Source organism: Trachymyrmex septentrionalis, unplaced genomic scaffold (genome assembly GCF_001594115.1).
Source record: "Trachymyrmex septentrionalis isolate Tsep2-gDNA-1 unplaced genomic scaffold, Tsep1.0 scaffold8, whole genome shotgun sequence".
NCBI lineage: Eukaryota > Metazoa > Arthropoda > Insecta > Hymenoptera > Formicidae > Trachymyrmex > Trachymyrmex septentrionalis.
This window is the reverse complement of record NW_017305987.1, coordinates 4629290-4646034: the sequence shown is the minus strand read 5'-3', so window position 1 is coordinate 4646034 and position 16745 is coordinate 4629290. Positions and strand designations below refer to the sequence as shown.

Below are 16745 nucleotides of genomic sequence, written 5' to 3'. Positions count from 1 at the left end.
ACCAATTTGTATAAAAAATGTGAGAAATTTTCTAAAAAGTTATAAAATTATTTAAATATAAAAAAATTCTAAAATTGATATAAAAATTCTGAAAATTATATTTAAAAATTCTGAAAAAAATCTTTACTTACAGAACAAACTTAAAGTTTGTCTTGCAAATTCTAATTTAAAATAATTGCTTCACTCTCATATTTATCGCAGAGAAATTGAAAATACTCGATGTCTTCGTAGAAAATGTAATTGTATTTAATATTTTTAATTTGTCTTCTAGGAATGATATCATACACAAATCAGAATCGATGGAACCTGAGGAGCGGCAAGAATTTGCGAAGAAGATAATGTCTCCTTTAGAATCGATCACCAAACATTTGACTGATCATTCCGCGATGGAGGAGTCGAAGTTCATAGAGAATAAAAATTTAGATATAGCCAGTCTTCCAATATCGCGGTATCACGAGATGAATTTAGACGAAAAAAACGAGAGAGATGGAGGTCTTGTACCGGATAATGATTCAGAAATTTATTCAGATTTGGTTAACAGTGATGGTATCGTAGGAGATTCTATCGTACCTCTCAATCATAAACTAAGCATCGACGAAGATTATGTCAGCACGGAGAATCATGAAATTAATGCGCAAAAATTGATCGAGACTACAGAGAAAGATTGTGCGAATTGCGACAACGCAACGATGATTGATAGACCGAAAGCCAACACAAACAAAAGCATCGATCTTTTAAAGGATATTGATATCGTTAAAGATTCTCGACGTTTTAGTCTCTTACGTTGAAATTAAAAATATAGTTACTAAAGACGTGATTCGTGAGAAAAGATTATTAAATATCTCTTAATAATTCGATGTGCTAGACATTTTAATGTCATATAAACGATAAATTTTACATCATGTCGTTATCTCACTTGAATCACCGACCATATGTTTATGTCTAATGTAATTGTTATTGTACTTCGTTTTGAAATATATTTTTGTAGTTCTTCTATTGTGCTTTTTTTAATCGCAACTTTCCAATGAAAATAACCCAATTAGAGTCAAAACGAAACGTTTATTAAAATAAATATTTTTTGATAACTTAAGCATTAAGACCTTGCTTGGCTCGTAGTCCTATTTTTATTATATTAAATAAAATCTTTTAATTTATTCCAGTCGAAAAGTTTAACTAATTTGAAACGTTTTAACACAAGTTAATTAATGTTTTAATTCTTATTGGATCTCGTTTTTGAATTTTAATTTTTGATTTGATTTGACAATTTCAAGAATTTGAATTTAGAATTTTACTTACTTTAAGTAAAATAAAAAATAATGATATATAAAAATTTTATTTCTTAACATTTAAATAGTAATTTTTATATATATTAAATACAAAAAAAATATAATAAAAAATTGCCAACTCATAATGAAGCTATAGCATGTATCTCGACAAGGAAATATGGAGATTTCAACTATGGAGGATTCAATAATCGCTCAACAAACTTTCATTAATCACCGGTGCGCGAAGTGACTGATCGTTTCTATTATATGCCAAGCATTTTTGATAAAAAGAACGATCAATGTGCTTTTCATATCAGACAAGCATTTAAATATCATGTTTATAATCTGCTTAAATTCAGCCAAGCTTGCTTCCTTGCCTTGACATTTTCATCAAAGGCATTCGGAAATCTTTCGTGATCTTCAGAGAGATATTCGTCGCTTACCAGAGGATTGCTTCACAGACCACTGTGACGTTGAATATAATGTACATTTAGAAAATGAGAATAGCAAAACAACTAAAGAAAACTATTAATCAAGAAATTATATTGTATATATAGGGTGATTCAGAATAAACATTTATCCTTAAAGTGTCATATTCCTGACTTAATTCTAAGACAATTTTTCCTTTGCTAAAATTTTATAGAAAAATTTTTTGATAGTGTAAATTTTTATTATTTCGAACAATTCTCTAATAGACAATTGCAACTTTTAATATATAAAAATTGATTCTATTGTATGCATTGTGTATAATTTGAAAAAATTTATAACATGTTTATAAATTATTTGTCACAAATATAAATAGATAGTTATCGTATTAAACATTTAAATAAATAATAAAACTAATTTATACAAACTTGAAAACGTATATATTGTCGACTATAAAATGTACAATTTCCTTTTATCTTAAATACGAATATATATAATGTTACATTATATTACAACACACAAAAAAACGCATTTGTAGCTTCTTAACAATATCACAAGTACAGTATAAATAAAATATACAATTCTCTCTCTCTCTCTCTTTCTCTTCTTTGTCGAGAATTTATAGTTATATATTTTACTTATATATTAGACTTGTAATTCTATACTATTATTCTAATCTTAAAATTACCTAAAGATAACACATTGTCGAATTTTACAAACCATATACTTCATTATATGGGCGCGTCTTAAATCGTACAATACTTTTTACATTATGAATATAGCACCAGCGAACTCTTCTTTCTTTGCAAGTTCATAAATTACATATTGTCTAATAGTTCTGTAACTTGCGGTACACCTTTTTCACTATATTTCACTTTATTATTATTACACCTATAAAATCTGCTGAGATTACGTTAAAAAAAGTTGCATTTAAAAAAATTTTATCAGAAATCGTTTTTTCAGAAAACATTTTTAATTAATTTTTTCTTAACAATTTTATATATATACATTACTTTTTAGATATTAAATATTAACATGACTTCAATTAAAATAAAATTTTAATTAATTTTAGAAACGTTATAATTTTACAAATATTGTTACAAAACTGGCTTTTGTTTAATAATTGAGTTTTTGTTTGCAACTTCTAAATATATTTCGTCTAAGAAAAAATTTATATAATTTATAGAGACATTCTCTAATATTGCCCTGAATCTTTACGTTCTCGAACCCAGCGTACTTGGATGGTAAAGAGTTGTGTCGACTCCCCATTCGTATGGGCCTTCATGTGGACCCAACGTGACCATCGTACCAGGTCCCAAAGTTGTATGCGATCCAGAACTGACCATAGCTGGTCCGGAAGAGACATAACTGAGAGGTGGTCGCGGTTGATCGCGCAAACGCGCGTGTTTCACTTGCCGTTTATATCTGAAAAAGAAATAACTCAATTTTTTTGATCCGACGTTTTATTTGTCAGTGAAATAATAAGAAAATAAAAATTAATTATTGCTTATAATAGTAAATAATTGTTGCTTATAATGATGAAATGATAATATTTGGATTTAACAAAAAATTTAAAAAAGTCTCGAAGTTAGGTAAATCATATATTATGGTGATTATATACATAAACTACTAACTATTAGCAATGTGACTAACAGATTGTCACTTACTTGGCATGCATGCAACATAGTGCACAACTGGAAATGATTGTAGCGATTCCGACGAGGACTGCAATAGCTAGAACCCAAATCTGCGTCATGGAGGCATCAGCGCGGGCTACCACGGCGGCACAATGCTGCACCTTCTCCACATGATATGCTCTATATACTTTCTTCAACTCTTTATTCCTCGGATCAGTCAACAACGATCGCATCTCGTCCAAATCGTAAGACTCCTTGCCGACCATCTGAAAGCACGAGCTGGTCGACGAAAAGTCCAGAGAGTTGTCTTCTTTCGAATAAAACTGCGTATCGTAGACGTTGACACTGATTGGCAGTGAAAGAGCCTGTTGAACCGCCTTCTCGAAGTCTTCCAACGTCTTTCTAACTTCAACTGGCGGCTTCGAGAATACAAACTTCAGCATGTCGCGATCGCGCAACAGAAAGATCCTCACAGTGATGTTAGTCTCGCCTCCTGGCATCAATGAGTTATTCGCTGACATGATCATCTCCATGAAACCGTCCGCGTATCCCGCCATGGAGCCTGTCGTCCTGAGCTCGCCGGTGCGCGCATTCAAAGACAGTTGCGACGGTATCTCCTTCTGTGACATGGAAGAATCAACTAGAGACGTGAAAGATACTCTACTCATGTTGTAGTTGATAGGTAACGCGCTGGAATCAGCGTCATAAGCCTCCAATGTGATCAAACTGGTATCGATTGGCACATTCAAACGAACCCCCAGGGTTATGTTATCCTTCTTGAAGTGCGGTTTATTATCATCGATATCCAGGACCTTGATAAGTATCTGTCTCTCCGAAGGATCCTGCTTGTTGTATGGTTTCGGCACTATGTCCGACTTCTTAGAAGAATACTTAAAACACTTCACGGTCAGTAAGTGAAACTCGGCAGTTTCCCGGTCGAGACGACCGTTCGATTTGATGACCGCGGAATTATTTTCCAGACGCTGCACAACAAACAGCCCTGCCTCGTTCCCATATACAATCTCGTAACCGATCATCCCATTTTCATTAATATCTTCATCGACCGCTTCGATCACGCCGACTTTGGAACCTACCGGCATTTCTTCCAGAACGTTCAGCTCGATCGGCGGACTGTCTAGACTGCGTTTGAAGTGCGGTTTGTGATCATCGATATCATTCACGATCACTTGGAGAACCCTGGTTGCCTGCTGCGGCGGCTCGCCAAGGTCCTGTGCTACCAAGATCAGCGTATAGCTGTCTTTGGTCTCTCTATCAAGTAACTTGCGTGTACTAATCAATCCGGTATCGCTGTTAATCCTGAAGGCACTCGCATCTTTGCCAAAATTACCGTCCTCCAGAAAACGGAAGGTGATTCTGCCATTTGGCAAATTCGGGTCGTCTGGATCGGATGCTACCACTTGGAACACCGGACTACCAACGGTAGAGTTCTCCGCGATGTAGGCTACCTCCTCCAACGTCGGCCTGATGAACAGTGGCACGCCGTCGTTGCTCACTACGTCACCAATGTACAAGATAAGATTCACATCCGAATACAAAGCTGGCTCGCCATTGTCCTGCGCTCGCACTCGCATATTGTACGGTTCGGTCCTGCCTTTGCCAGTCAATGCTCGCGCCGAATATATCTCGCCCGTCGTGTGATTTATTTTAAACAATCCTAAAAACGTCAATTGCACAATTAATTTTGCTTTATACATAAACAATGTTATTTAATTTATTTTGCTATAAAAAGGAAATTAGATTTTATTTGAAACTAAGAGAAAATAATGTTGCAGTTGCCATAATTTAATTACAATTTATAGTGCAATTTTTGGTGAACTATATATTTTTTTATAAATATAACTACAATATTATTATTAATAATATAACATTAACAATAACTATAAAAATAAAACTAATATAATTATTTTATTCTAATTATAATTATTTTACTATGCAACTGTAGTCACAAATATTCAATTCTTCTTCACAGTTATTTAAACTTTTAAAGTAACACTAATTTTAAATTACATGACACTGTTTATATCTCGAAAAACTAATATTGTAATTAACAATAACACTTCGATCTTACCATTAGCTTCACCTTCGTCGATAATCTCAAAGTTGATCGACCCGCCTTCGTCTTCATCCGGGTCGGTAGCCGTGATGTTCACCACACTGATTCCCACAGGTGCATTCTCCGGAATAACCGCGGTATAAGATTCCTGTTCGAAGCTAGGAGTGTTATCGTTAACATCGAGAACGTCGATCGTCACTAAGACTCGACTACTCCGTTGCTCAGCACCACCTTGGGGCATGTCTGATGCCACGACATAAAAACGCAACACCGATTGTTTTTCTCTGTCGAGAGTCGTGTTTGCGGCGATCTAAAAGTTATTTGTTTCATTATTTATTCTAATAAAACTATAAGAATTACATAATTTTCACAAATTAATTTGATCAGTTTTAAACACTAAATTGTAAACACTAAACCTAAAAAATATGTAAAAAAAAAATTTTTTAATATCCTTTAGATTTAACGTTTAAAATTTACATTAGTTTTTAAAGAATTGAATTTTTCAAATATTTTCAGGCTAATATTTTGATCAAGTAATATTTTTATATATTAGAATATAAATTAAGACATATATTATTAAAAATTATTAGGAAAGTTTTACCTGGATGTTGCCCATTATGGGGTCCACTTCAAAGAGATTAGCATTTTCTCCCGTCAAGGAGTATCTCACTTCGCCATATCCTCTTTGGACTTCCTGTTCAGTTTTAGAGCTATCCATATCCAATGCCTGTACATTCAACACAATTTTCGAGGGTTTAGCTGATTCCAAGACAGAGATTTTATAATCCTTCTGCCCAAAAACAGGAATATTGTCGTTGATATCGTGAATTTCGACGATTACGTTGGCCTCCGACATTTTTCGCGTTATATCATAATCTCTAGCAAGTGCTCGTACTTTAAAGCGAATAAACTGAAACATATTTAAAATTTTACATCTTATGTTAAAAAAGAGAGAATATAATTTATTTAAACTATTTGTTAATATTATTAATATAAATAATCAAGTATCTTTAGATCAGAAATATTAAGATTATCATAACAATTATAATAATCTTGATTTTATTATTCTAAATTCTCCGAATTTCTTTTTATTACAAAGTCACTCTCTCTCTCTCTCTCTCTCTCTCTCTCTCTCTCTCTCTCTTAAAACTTATACGATTTCTATTTGATAAAATTATGCAATCTCAAAAGTGTAAACTCCTACCTTCTGATTCAGCACTTCGTAATCTAGTCTCTTACTCAGCACTACATTGCCGCTCTGAACACCCACATTAACGTAGCCTTCGTCATCGTCCTCTCTCACCAATTCAAACCTCTGTACCAGATATCCCGTCGTTGGCTCTTTCGCCGACAGCATCAACAACGTCGTACCCAGGGGTTGTTCTTCCGGAACAGTGATCTTTATCGTTGGATTGTTTGGTGACCATCCAGAATTGGTAAACGTCGGATTATCGTCGCTGTAAGCTTGGATGTAAATTATCACTTCTACTTTCGCTATCTGTCCGTCCCTGTCAACGACAGCGTTTAAATCTTTTGCCTGCACTGTTAGTATTACGACAGCGGCCACTTGATAATCTAGCACTCGGTTAACGGTTATTGCACCGGTCGTGGAATTTATTCGAAATGCTGTTTTGTAATCATAAGAAGCAGTATTTTTCAAAGCCACACCGGTCTTGTCGACAGCTTTTATTGGTTCCACTAGAGAATATTCCAGATATGCGTCTGCGTCAGGATCATTCGCTACCGCTTTCAATACGAGTTCACCTATTTATGATAAATTATTATTGTTACTAGATTTTCTCAGTGTGGCTGCCAAGTACAAAAAAAAATCTAAAGTTCCTTATTCATCTAGAATTTAGAATTTCTTTATTTTTTATTTTAAAGACGACTTGTTTAATAAGAGTTAAATACAAAGCTAATTATTAATTGGTGACTGTTTATTGGCAACATACCAATGGCTGCGCGTTCCGAGACATGAACTATGTACGTTGATTCATTAAATGTTGGTGACTTATTATTTACATCTATAATGTTCACTGTGACGGTAGTGGTAGCTGTCTCCTTGACAGGTGTACCTGAATCAACAGCGTACACAATCACCTCGTATTTTTCACCACCAGTCTCCAGATCCAAGCGAGCGTCAGGTGACACAGTTATGATACCAGAACTATAATCAGTGACTCTTATTAATTTTACTATCAAATTTTGCTAACTACCGAATTTTTTCAATTAAAATAGTGAAATAAAATAATTAAAATAAAAACAAGACAAAAAGATAGTAAGAGAAAGGCTATACATTCTAACATTGCTCATTATCTAGTAAATTTTATATTGCACCTGGAATCAATAACAAAATTATCCTTAGAACCGGACGCGATGTAATACTGAAGCAAGTTGTCTCTTCCGTCGGGATCATTGGCGACCACCCGAATTACTTCTGTTCCTGGAGATGCGTTTTCTAAAAGTCTCGCCCGATAAGTACTGGGTCCTGGTAAATTCGATTTATAGTTTCCTCGGAAAATAGGTTTTTGATTTCCCGGAACACCGACGCGAACTAAAAGCTTTGCGTCGGAATATAGTGGTGGTATGCCAGTATCAGTCGCACGAATGATTAATTCATAAATGCCCCTTTCAGTGTCTCCAGAACGAACCGGTTTCGACATGGTTATTTCTCCTGAGTCTGGATTAATCTGTAAAATTCATTGAAAAACCAATATTTAAAATGTACATCATAAAATAATACTAAATTTTATTACAAGAGAAAGATTTAGGAATTATACACACATTATTTTAAATCTTATAAATTAGTATTAATTTCTATAAGTTGAAATAAAATAAAATATATTTATTAACGAAAACATTAACATTTATCACAAAACGAATTATTAAATAACAGTATAATTATACAACGTTAATTGTGTAATATTAAATTTTACTTTAAAAACACTTAGGTTTTTATTTTTAAGTTTAAAAATTAATAAATCAGTAATCGATCTGATAAAAATTATAAAAACACTTCAATGACAAACCTTGAAGACGTCGTCTGTCACACTATTATGCCGGCTAATCGAATACACGACTTTTCCATTGCCTTGCATTGGTCCGTCGATGTCGGTCGCCCTGACAAACATTTGCGGATCAAAGCTGGTAGCACCTTCGCGAACGGTCCTGGAATATTCCGGCTGTTCGAACGTTGGTTTATTATCATTAACATCGTCAAGTTCAATGAGAATATTAACAGCGGACACTCGGCCGCCACCGTCCGTCGCCTCCATCGTCAAGGAATAAGATTTTTGTGCTTCATAGTCCAATTTATTCGCCACAAATATCCCACCCTTTTGCGAATCGGTCTTGAACTTGTCTGCGCCGAAACCACGCAGAGTATATGTTAGCTTGCCGAAAGAGCCGCTGTCGTAATCCTTTGCATAAACATCGCCAAAGCGAGTGCCGGGTTCTGCGTCTTCCAGGATCGATAGTTTATACATCGATTGAGAGAATTCGGGGCTGTGATCGTTGGCGTCTAACAGCTGGATATGCACTCTACAGGTTGCCACCTGTCACAATAAACAAATAATTCATATTAACAAATAATTCATATTAAAAATTCCAATAATAAAAATCAATATAAGATTAGAACAGGACCGCTTATATAAATAAAGTCAACTAAGTTGATTGACTAGTTACTAATTTTTCACAATTAAATTAAATAGTAGAGAAGACTAACCACTTCACTCGCTACAGTCGCAATGACGTCAAACTCAATTTCTCTCTTTGTGGGATCATCAACATCGTAATCGAGAACATTGACATCTTTGGCTTTAATTACCACCGGTACTCTACCCTGAGCTTCTTCAGGACTGACAGTGAATGCTTTGCTAATTCCAGGATATCGAGGTACGTCTCGCAACGCCAGAAAATATTTCGCGTTGTCACCCACGTCGCCATCGCTCACAATCATATTTAGACCTGTGTAAACACGATGTCATCAAACACGAGAATCTTTTCAAATGCAAAACAAAAATAAAAAGAGAGAGGAGAGAGAGAGAGAGAGAGAGAGAGAGAGAAAATAAAGAAAAATATTTAATTTTACTTCTATCACTTTTCTTGTTCCATAAATAATTAATAAAAAGATTCAGTCTCTATCTCTCACTTACAACAACATAATTAAAAAATTATCATTTTATAATTGCTTACAGAAAAAGAACGGAAACATAAAATAAAAAGAGCATTAAGATTTTAATTGCTTATAATTCCGTTAAAAATTATTATATCGCACTTTGAAGAACAGATTCTTAAAGCTGAAATTTGGCTCTATCGAATGATACAATTGCCAAATTAAAAAAAAAATCATATAGACATAATACAAATGAAGTAACGCTACAAACTTTTGTCCCAACTTAATATTTAATTTTATAAAGTAAACACGATTTTCAATAAGCTTAATGACCTGGTAGAGGAGTGTTCTTTCCGATGTCCTCTGAAATCTTGATACTGAAGTAATCCTCGTTGAAAACGGGCTCGAGGTCATCCACGTCCGTGACGACAATTGTCACAATTGATGTCGCGGTATCGGCTGGTATTTCATTGTTGATCAGCTCGGTGGCTTTAACTTGGAAGGTGTAAATGCCGCCATTTTGCAGAATCCTGGGATCTTCACGGTCGAGGGACACATTGGTTGTGACCAATCTGCCAACCGTGACATCACCATCGTGAGACATCTCAAGATCGAAGTGCCCCGCATCATCGTCTTCCAGCGTCAATAACAGATTTCTCGATTCACCGGTATCACCGTCACGTGCTCTCACCATTAAAACCGTGTGACTAGCTGCGGTGTTCTCCGGAAGTGCCGCACTGTAAGGCGCGTTCAGGAAAACAGGTGGCTGATCCTGCAAAAAAATATGTGCAAAAGTTTATGATATAGATCTTTAATGAATTATTTAGAAATCTCCTTATTTCTCTGTGTTTCTATAAATCTTTTATTTCTATATTTCGCTTATTTAGTATAAATGACTGTTTCTATTAAAAAGTAAATCGTGCGTTTGCATAAACTAAATCGTAATTTCTCGGTTACTGAGATAACGAGTTTCACAATTTTATTTTGTACTATTATTATAATAAAAAGTAAAAGTGTGTATATAATAAAATTATAATAAGTTATAATAAATAGAGTTATATGCATACTAAAAAGTATTAAATAAAAAATGAAATTAAAAATAATATCTAAAGGTGTGGAATTTACACAATATTTAGTAAAGAATATGTAGCAACGAATGTGTGATAAAAATAAGACTATAATACATTCATTACTTCAACGATTAAACCCTATGCGTGACGAAGATGAATCTTCACTTCATAACGCTTGCGCTGACAGGCAGAGATTGAATAACAGGTTGATGATTCTCTGCTAATTTTATTGTAAATGACGTTATTATCCAATGTAGGATTATCGCCGATTTTATACATAATTATTTCAATAATGATCAAGACCTACTTACCTGAACGTCGAGAACGTCAACGGCAACGGTCGCTCTGGCCTGCAACCTCTTCGACGGATCGCTGGCTCCGTCGACAGCCAGCAAATTAATCAAATAAGAATTTCTCCTCTCGTAATCTAACGGTTTCGCTAACGTGATCAGCACGTCGTATTCTCCTTCAGCAATCTACAACAACTCGTCGCGATTATCTCAATAAACTAGTTCTCATCCATTTCTATAAGATGGCTTTAAGATAAAAGAGAAACAGTTACTATATTAACTAAAAAAAATAATATGTACTCCAGAAGTATTTATATTTTTACTTTTAATTTAATTTAAATAATTTAATTTCATAATTTAATTATTTCTCATACAGCACAGGTCATTCCAGGAATATTGCAGTAACATTGCAAAGTTGCAAATATTCTACATTATATGGATTACTTAAATTTTTTTAAATAATTATACTAAAGTTTATTACTTATATACCTTCTCCGTGGAGATGTCGAAGACCTCGCAGACGTCGTCGTCGCGCGACGCCGAGACGCATTGTACGTGAACGTCGGCGTTCACTCCACCGTCGCGATCCGTGATAATAATCGTGCCCGAAGGAGGTAACAAGCTACCCACTTGCGCATTTTCCGGCACCCTGGCTGCGTACGGTCGGTTGTGATAAACCGGTGGATTATCGTTTTCGTCGAGCACCGCTATTTCGCGACGAAGAGACACCGTGTTAGGTTCCGATCCAGCGATACCTTCGTCTGAAACGGGCAAATTTATTCAGTAAACTGAATCAATTTTTTTCTCATTACGACTTGACAAAATAAATATTTTATTATTTCAGTCAATGTACATCAATACGAATATTCAATTATACATTTCGCTCTTGTACTTCAAGTGACACAACTAAAAAATATGATTTTCGGGTCATAAATAAGTTAGGTAAACCCTATCAATCATCAAAAGTGAACTAACTTAATTTAAAAAAAAAATCGTCAAAACGTTTTTTATGACTTAAAGAGGATGATTTTCTTTAAGATTGTTAAATGAAAAGAACAAAAACGATATTTAATTTGTTAAAAATATTTTTTTGTCGATATTATTTAATTAAACAATAATTTTCTATCAATTTTAAAAATAATTCTTTGAAATGATATGTAAACATTGAAGATATCTGTATAGATTAGAAAATATACAGTAAATTTTTTTATTTTTTATTTCATAAAGATAGCTTATATAAAAATCGAAGTTACACATTAACAGATATATGTACACAGTTTTACCTGTTATGCTAATAATGACTTCGATGAGATCTTGTGTTTCTCTATCTAAGGCTTTTCTCAGGATTACCACTCCGGTCTCCCTGTTCACGGTGAAGTATTCGCCGCTGATAGAGTAGTGCAATCTAGATTCTTCAGGATCCTCTCCACGGAGAGTATAAACGGGGACATCAGGCGGTGTACCTTCTGACACAGCCAACCTGGCCATGTCTCCACCTTGGATAAAGTGGGGCGCCCTGTTTATCACTTGACCCCATGACGAAGACCACGTGGAGACCAACAATAATAAAATCGCCCACATCGTCACCTGTAATCGACCTCATATTTTATCTAAAAGTCATAGCAACAAAAAGCAAAACAATAAGACAAATAAAATAAAATTAAAAAATCAATTTAAAATTGAACGTAGTAATAAAAAAACAACAGATTATTATTTATATCGAAATATTAAGGTGATAAATCAAATAATGAATTTTATTATTGTTTTAATGACAATAAATAAAATCAGTGCCTCGTAATAATAATTTCTATTATAGGCACAAATAAGTAAAAATTCTCTAGCATATAGAAAAGAATTAGAATACGAGTATTAAAGTAAAAAAGTTTCTGCTATTGATCGAGAAATATAATCAGAGTCGTCGTATATAATAGAATAGTGTCGGAGTTCATCGAACCATTACACGAAAAGTTACAATCGGCGCATGCAAACGAGCGTGCAGATAGGAAACGGCAATCGCGTGAGCAGGATACAAGATCCGAAGGCGTTTAGTCTCCACTCAAATGCGACTATCTGCCGTCTACTGCTACATTCTTTTTAGTCGTTGTACAAAAGAAAGGAGTATGGTGTACAGGCGAACCGCGACCGGTACTACCGGCAACCTCTGCAATCGCAGCCGGCCGATACATCGTCGAAATGCGTTTTCCGCCGAGTGAAACGCCGTTAGAAATCAGATTCCATTTCAGGAGTTCACAGAAGCCGATCTATATGTGAAAATGGCACAACGTGACCAAATCGAATCGCGAGATTGTATCGAATAGCAGAAATGCGTGACGTTTTTCATCTCGCAGTGCGTGTATTGTACTCGAAGAAATCTGTCGTACGAGTTCGAAGAAAGCCACTCTTATAGCACGTTATTTACAGGGGAAAAACGGCATCGTAATTCACCTTCCAAGAAAATTTATGTTACAGGAGAAATTTGTTTTTTACTCAGAAATTATTTTATACCTTACAAGAAGGAGGATATTCAACTTTGAGAAAGTAGAATATTTTACATAGAGGTTATTAATAAGTGTATCTATAAATAACGAAAACTAGAATCTACATTAGTGTTGACTGTCATAAAAAAAAGTACTCGCTTTCTTAATTGCAACTCCCACGTTCGAAATGATATTAGTGAGCCGCCTTCTATCCTTGACATTACGTGGGCAGACGCGTTACAGTATTGCTAAGCATTAGAGAAGAAATGACGCCGGCAGGAGCAACAGTGACATACAGCGTGGGGTAATGGCCCTGCATTTCCTCGACGCCTTCGTGCGTGTAGAGTACAACCTCGACTTCCGCGTTCTACCGATCACGGCCGCCATCAAGAATCGCGTCTGCGGAAGATGTAATTATCAATCGGTTAGAGGAAGGAAATTTATGGTTGCCGTACTTGCGGATCCGTCCCTTTCTTTTCGTGCATGTTAAGAACAGTTCTCGATTGTGAGCCCCTATTTACCTATCTACTATGGCTAGGAGGAAGCGCGTGTTACGCACACTGCAAGATGCGTTCTCCTGCAGCGAAGAATACGACACGCGCAAGAACACACACGAGCGAGGTCGTAATAAGATGAGAAGCAGTGCTCTCTAAAGATACGAAGACTGATGTATGCAAGAATAATACGTGTATATGTCTGTTCGTGGAGTTTGTGTATTTGTTAGTATTTTAATATGAATTTCAGTTTTATATAATAATTTAACTTTTTAGATCTGATTTTTTAAAAACTCTTAAATTTTATATAATAACTAAAAAGTTTTTCGTAAAACCCAAGTATCTCTAAAGAGTTAAATTTTTAGGAAACAAAATACTTCTCATCTTGAAACGTTTATTACAAAAGTATAATAATTTCTTATTAAGAAATACAAAGTTTTAAGCTTTGATTAATATATATTTTGAAGATTCATTTAAAAAATAATAAAAAAATTTTTTTAATAATAAAAATAATCATAAATAATAAAATAACAATAAATAAATCTTTAGACTTGTTTAGTTTTTGGTACTGTGCACAAAATCTTATTATTGTTTTTTCATATCGTGATTAGATAGAAGGCTATTTCCTTAATCTTGCTTTTCTTTTGTCTTGAACGAACAGAATTGAGAATCAGGTAATAGCACTCAACTGTGAATGCACAATGAAAGTTGAGACCTACAATTACCATACGCTGAAAGCGAGATTTCACTACGTAGAACAATTACTCTTTTAATTGTTGAACGTGAGTCAATGCAGATTTGTGCGGACAATGAAGCAAGCTTATCCATTCAAACGAAATCACGAAATGTCTGAACTTAAAGAATTGACGCTTGATTTTACATTCTAAATACTTCAAATGAGATAAATATACTTGTGTACTAAATATGAAAAAAAAAAATGAAAAAAAGATGTATTTAATAATATACGTAGATATTGAATAATACAAATAAATGTGGAAGAGAGCCACATTCGATCAAAACAGATTTTAGTGCCTAATAATATTTTTGCATAAATTTTTATAACTTTTAGTTCATACAAATTACGTACAATTTATTTGTCGTTCTTGAAAGTAAAAAAAAAAAATTAAGACAGTCCTAAACTGAAATTGGAGTATGTATATGTTAAATTTGTGGGATTTATTCATTATATTAGAAAAACAGTCTGGTTATATAATATTAAGGAAAATTCTAGTAAAAAAATGGAGAACAGAATTTTCTGGTTGAATTTTTATAATTATAATTCAAATTAAAATAATCAAAAGTCTGACTGATGTGCTCAGACTTTTCTGATTCGTTCATTTTTCGTCAAAAATTGTTCTCAGTATGGCATGAAAATTTCATAGAATATAAGAGAGATTCCTCACGCAACTGATCCATAATTGAAAGGCCCAATTATGATTTCGCAATTCTTATTTAATATAAGTAGTGAATGATGCACACGTTAATGAGAATACATTATCTCGAAACGAACTTGGTTTCTCTAACTTTGTGTACTTGGAGTAATGCGGAAAACTGTGAGGTGCGAAAACCGTGACGATGATAACCGCATGCGTATCGACGTTTTGCTGAGCGAATTACGACACGTACGGAGAACTCTAAACAGAAGTCACCGTTACTGCCAGCCAAGTATAAAATGATACCGAGAGATTGAATGATGACTGCGGTCACAGCTGTGCAGCAAGAAAGGAATCAAGTGCACTCCCATCCAACGAATTGTTTGGAAATTAACGTTTGCGAAAGATCGCTACAGTTGTTGCGCAATGTTTAGTTATTACGATTTTATAGCTATTGCACCATATTATTAAATTTAACGATTTATATAACAGCGAGTTTGTTATAAAAATGATTTTACAAAAGTTCTCACATATTTGCGTGTTCGTGAAATTTAAATATATGCATCAAACAGATATGAAAAATTATAAATTATAAATAATGTAAAATAATTCCTTAATTTGCAATATAATTATTCTTATCTTTTATCTTAGTAGAATTTTTTTATCATGAGCAACATAAATAAACTTCAAGTTTAATCGAATATCTTACATCTTATGAGTTGATTACTCAGAGCAAAGAAGTTTCTTTGACATTTAAGCACTGGCTTCTAAGAACAGACAGGTCTTAATCATTAATTTCTGGAATAACTTTTGCAAATCTATATATCAAAATTTAACTTTTTTATAGAACATGCATCATATCTTCTTATCTGCAAAATTTTTTTTACAAAATCCAAGTAATATTTTCTTAGAAGATAGAAGAACATAGATAAGTTATAGCCTTTATAAAACAATGCTAGACATTAATCCGGGAATAGTAACCTTATTTGTTTACATAAACAATTACCTGGAATATCTTTACATACTAATTAAAAATCACTATTATTACTATATTATTATAGTATTTGAGAACATTACGGATACGGATTTACTCATAGTTTTCTGAAAAAAGTAAAAACCAAAAAAGAAATATTACAAATAAAATAAATCCGTTAAGTAAATTATTATGACAATATTTCTAAATATAAAAAAGATATTTAATAAAACAATTTTTTACTGCAAGTTTTTGATGGAATTACACAAAGAAAAATAAAAAATTATATAAAAAAAAAAAGAAAATATGTCAAACAGTATGCATTCTACGAAAATTCACATTTTTTTGTTTCTATAAAAACACTGCAGATAATTATTTTCGGATTAATATAAAAGTAGGAATATTTGATATTATTAAATATTTTAATTCATTATTTAGTTAGCCTATACAGTTTTCTGCAAATCATGGAAGTGAGTTTAAATTAATTTGTAGCGAACTTTCTATTTCTTTGTTTCCTTCGAGAAACAATAAAAGGAATTAATCAAAATTATG

The 16745-nt window shown here is 33.6% G+C and overlaps 2 protein-coding genes across 2 annotated transcripts in view; one reads left to right on the top strand and one right to left on the bottom strand.

The window, feature by feature from the left end:
* LOC108754431 overlaps window positions 1-921 on the top strand; it is a 6381-nt gene extending 5460 nt beyond the window's left edge. Inside the window, exon 6 of the mRNA XM_018496702.1 lies at window positions 272-921. Coding sequence (XP_018352204.1) covers window positions 272-788 — 517 coding nt within the window. The 3' untranslated portion in view covers window positions 789-921. The remainder of the gene's footprint in view (window positions 1-271) is intronic.
* Window positions 922-2830: 1909 nt separating this feature from the next.
* LOC108754571 (cadherin-87A) overlaps window positions 2831-16745 on the bottom strand; it is a 16294-nt gene continuing 2379 nt past the window's right edge. Inside the window, exons 2-14 of the mRNA XM_018496996.1 lie at window positions 12160-12463; window positions 11366-11637; window positions 10898-11062; window positions 9850-10288; window positions 9127-9368; window positions 8432-8956; window positions 7740-8092; window positions 7355-7569; window positions 6607-7166; window positions 6004-6312; window positions 5418-5712; window positions 3359-5003; window positions 2831-3116 (exon numbers count right to left, since the gene is read on the bottom strand). Of these exons, the coding sequence (XP_018352498.1) occupies window positions 2906-3116; window positions 3359-5003; window positions 5418-5712; window positions 6004-6312; window positions 6607-7166; window positions 7355-7569; window positions 7740-8092; window positions 8432-8956; window positions 9127-9368; window positions 9850-10288; window positions 10898-11062; window positions 11366-11637; window positions 12160-12457 (5529 nt within the window). The 5' untranslated portion in view covers window positions 12458-12463 and the 3' untranslated portion in view covers window positions 2831-2905. The remainder of the gene's footprint in view (window positions 3117-3358; window positions 5004-5417; window positions 5713-6003; window positions 6313-6606; window positions 7167-7354; window positions 7570-7739; window positions 8093-8431; window positions 8957-9126; window positions 9369-9849; window positions 10289-10897; window positions 11063-11365; window positions 11638-12159; window positions 12464-16745) is intronic.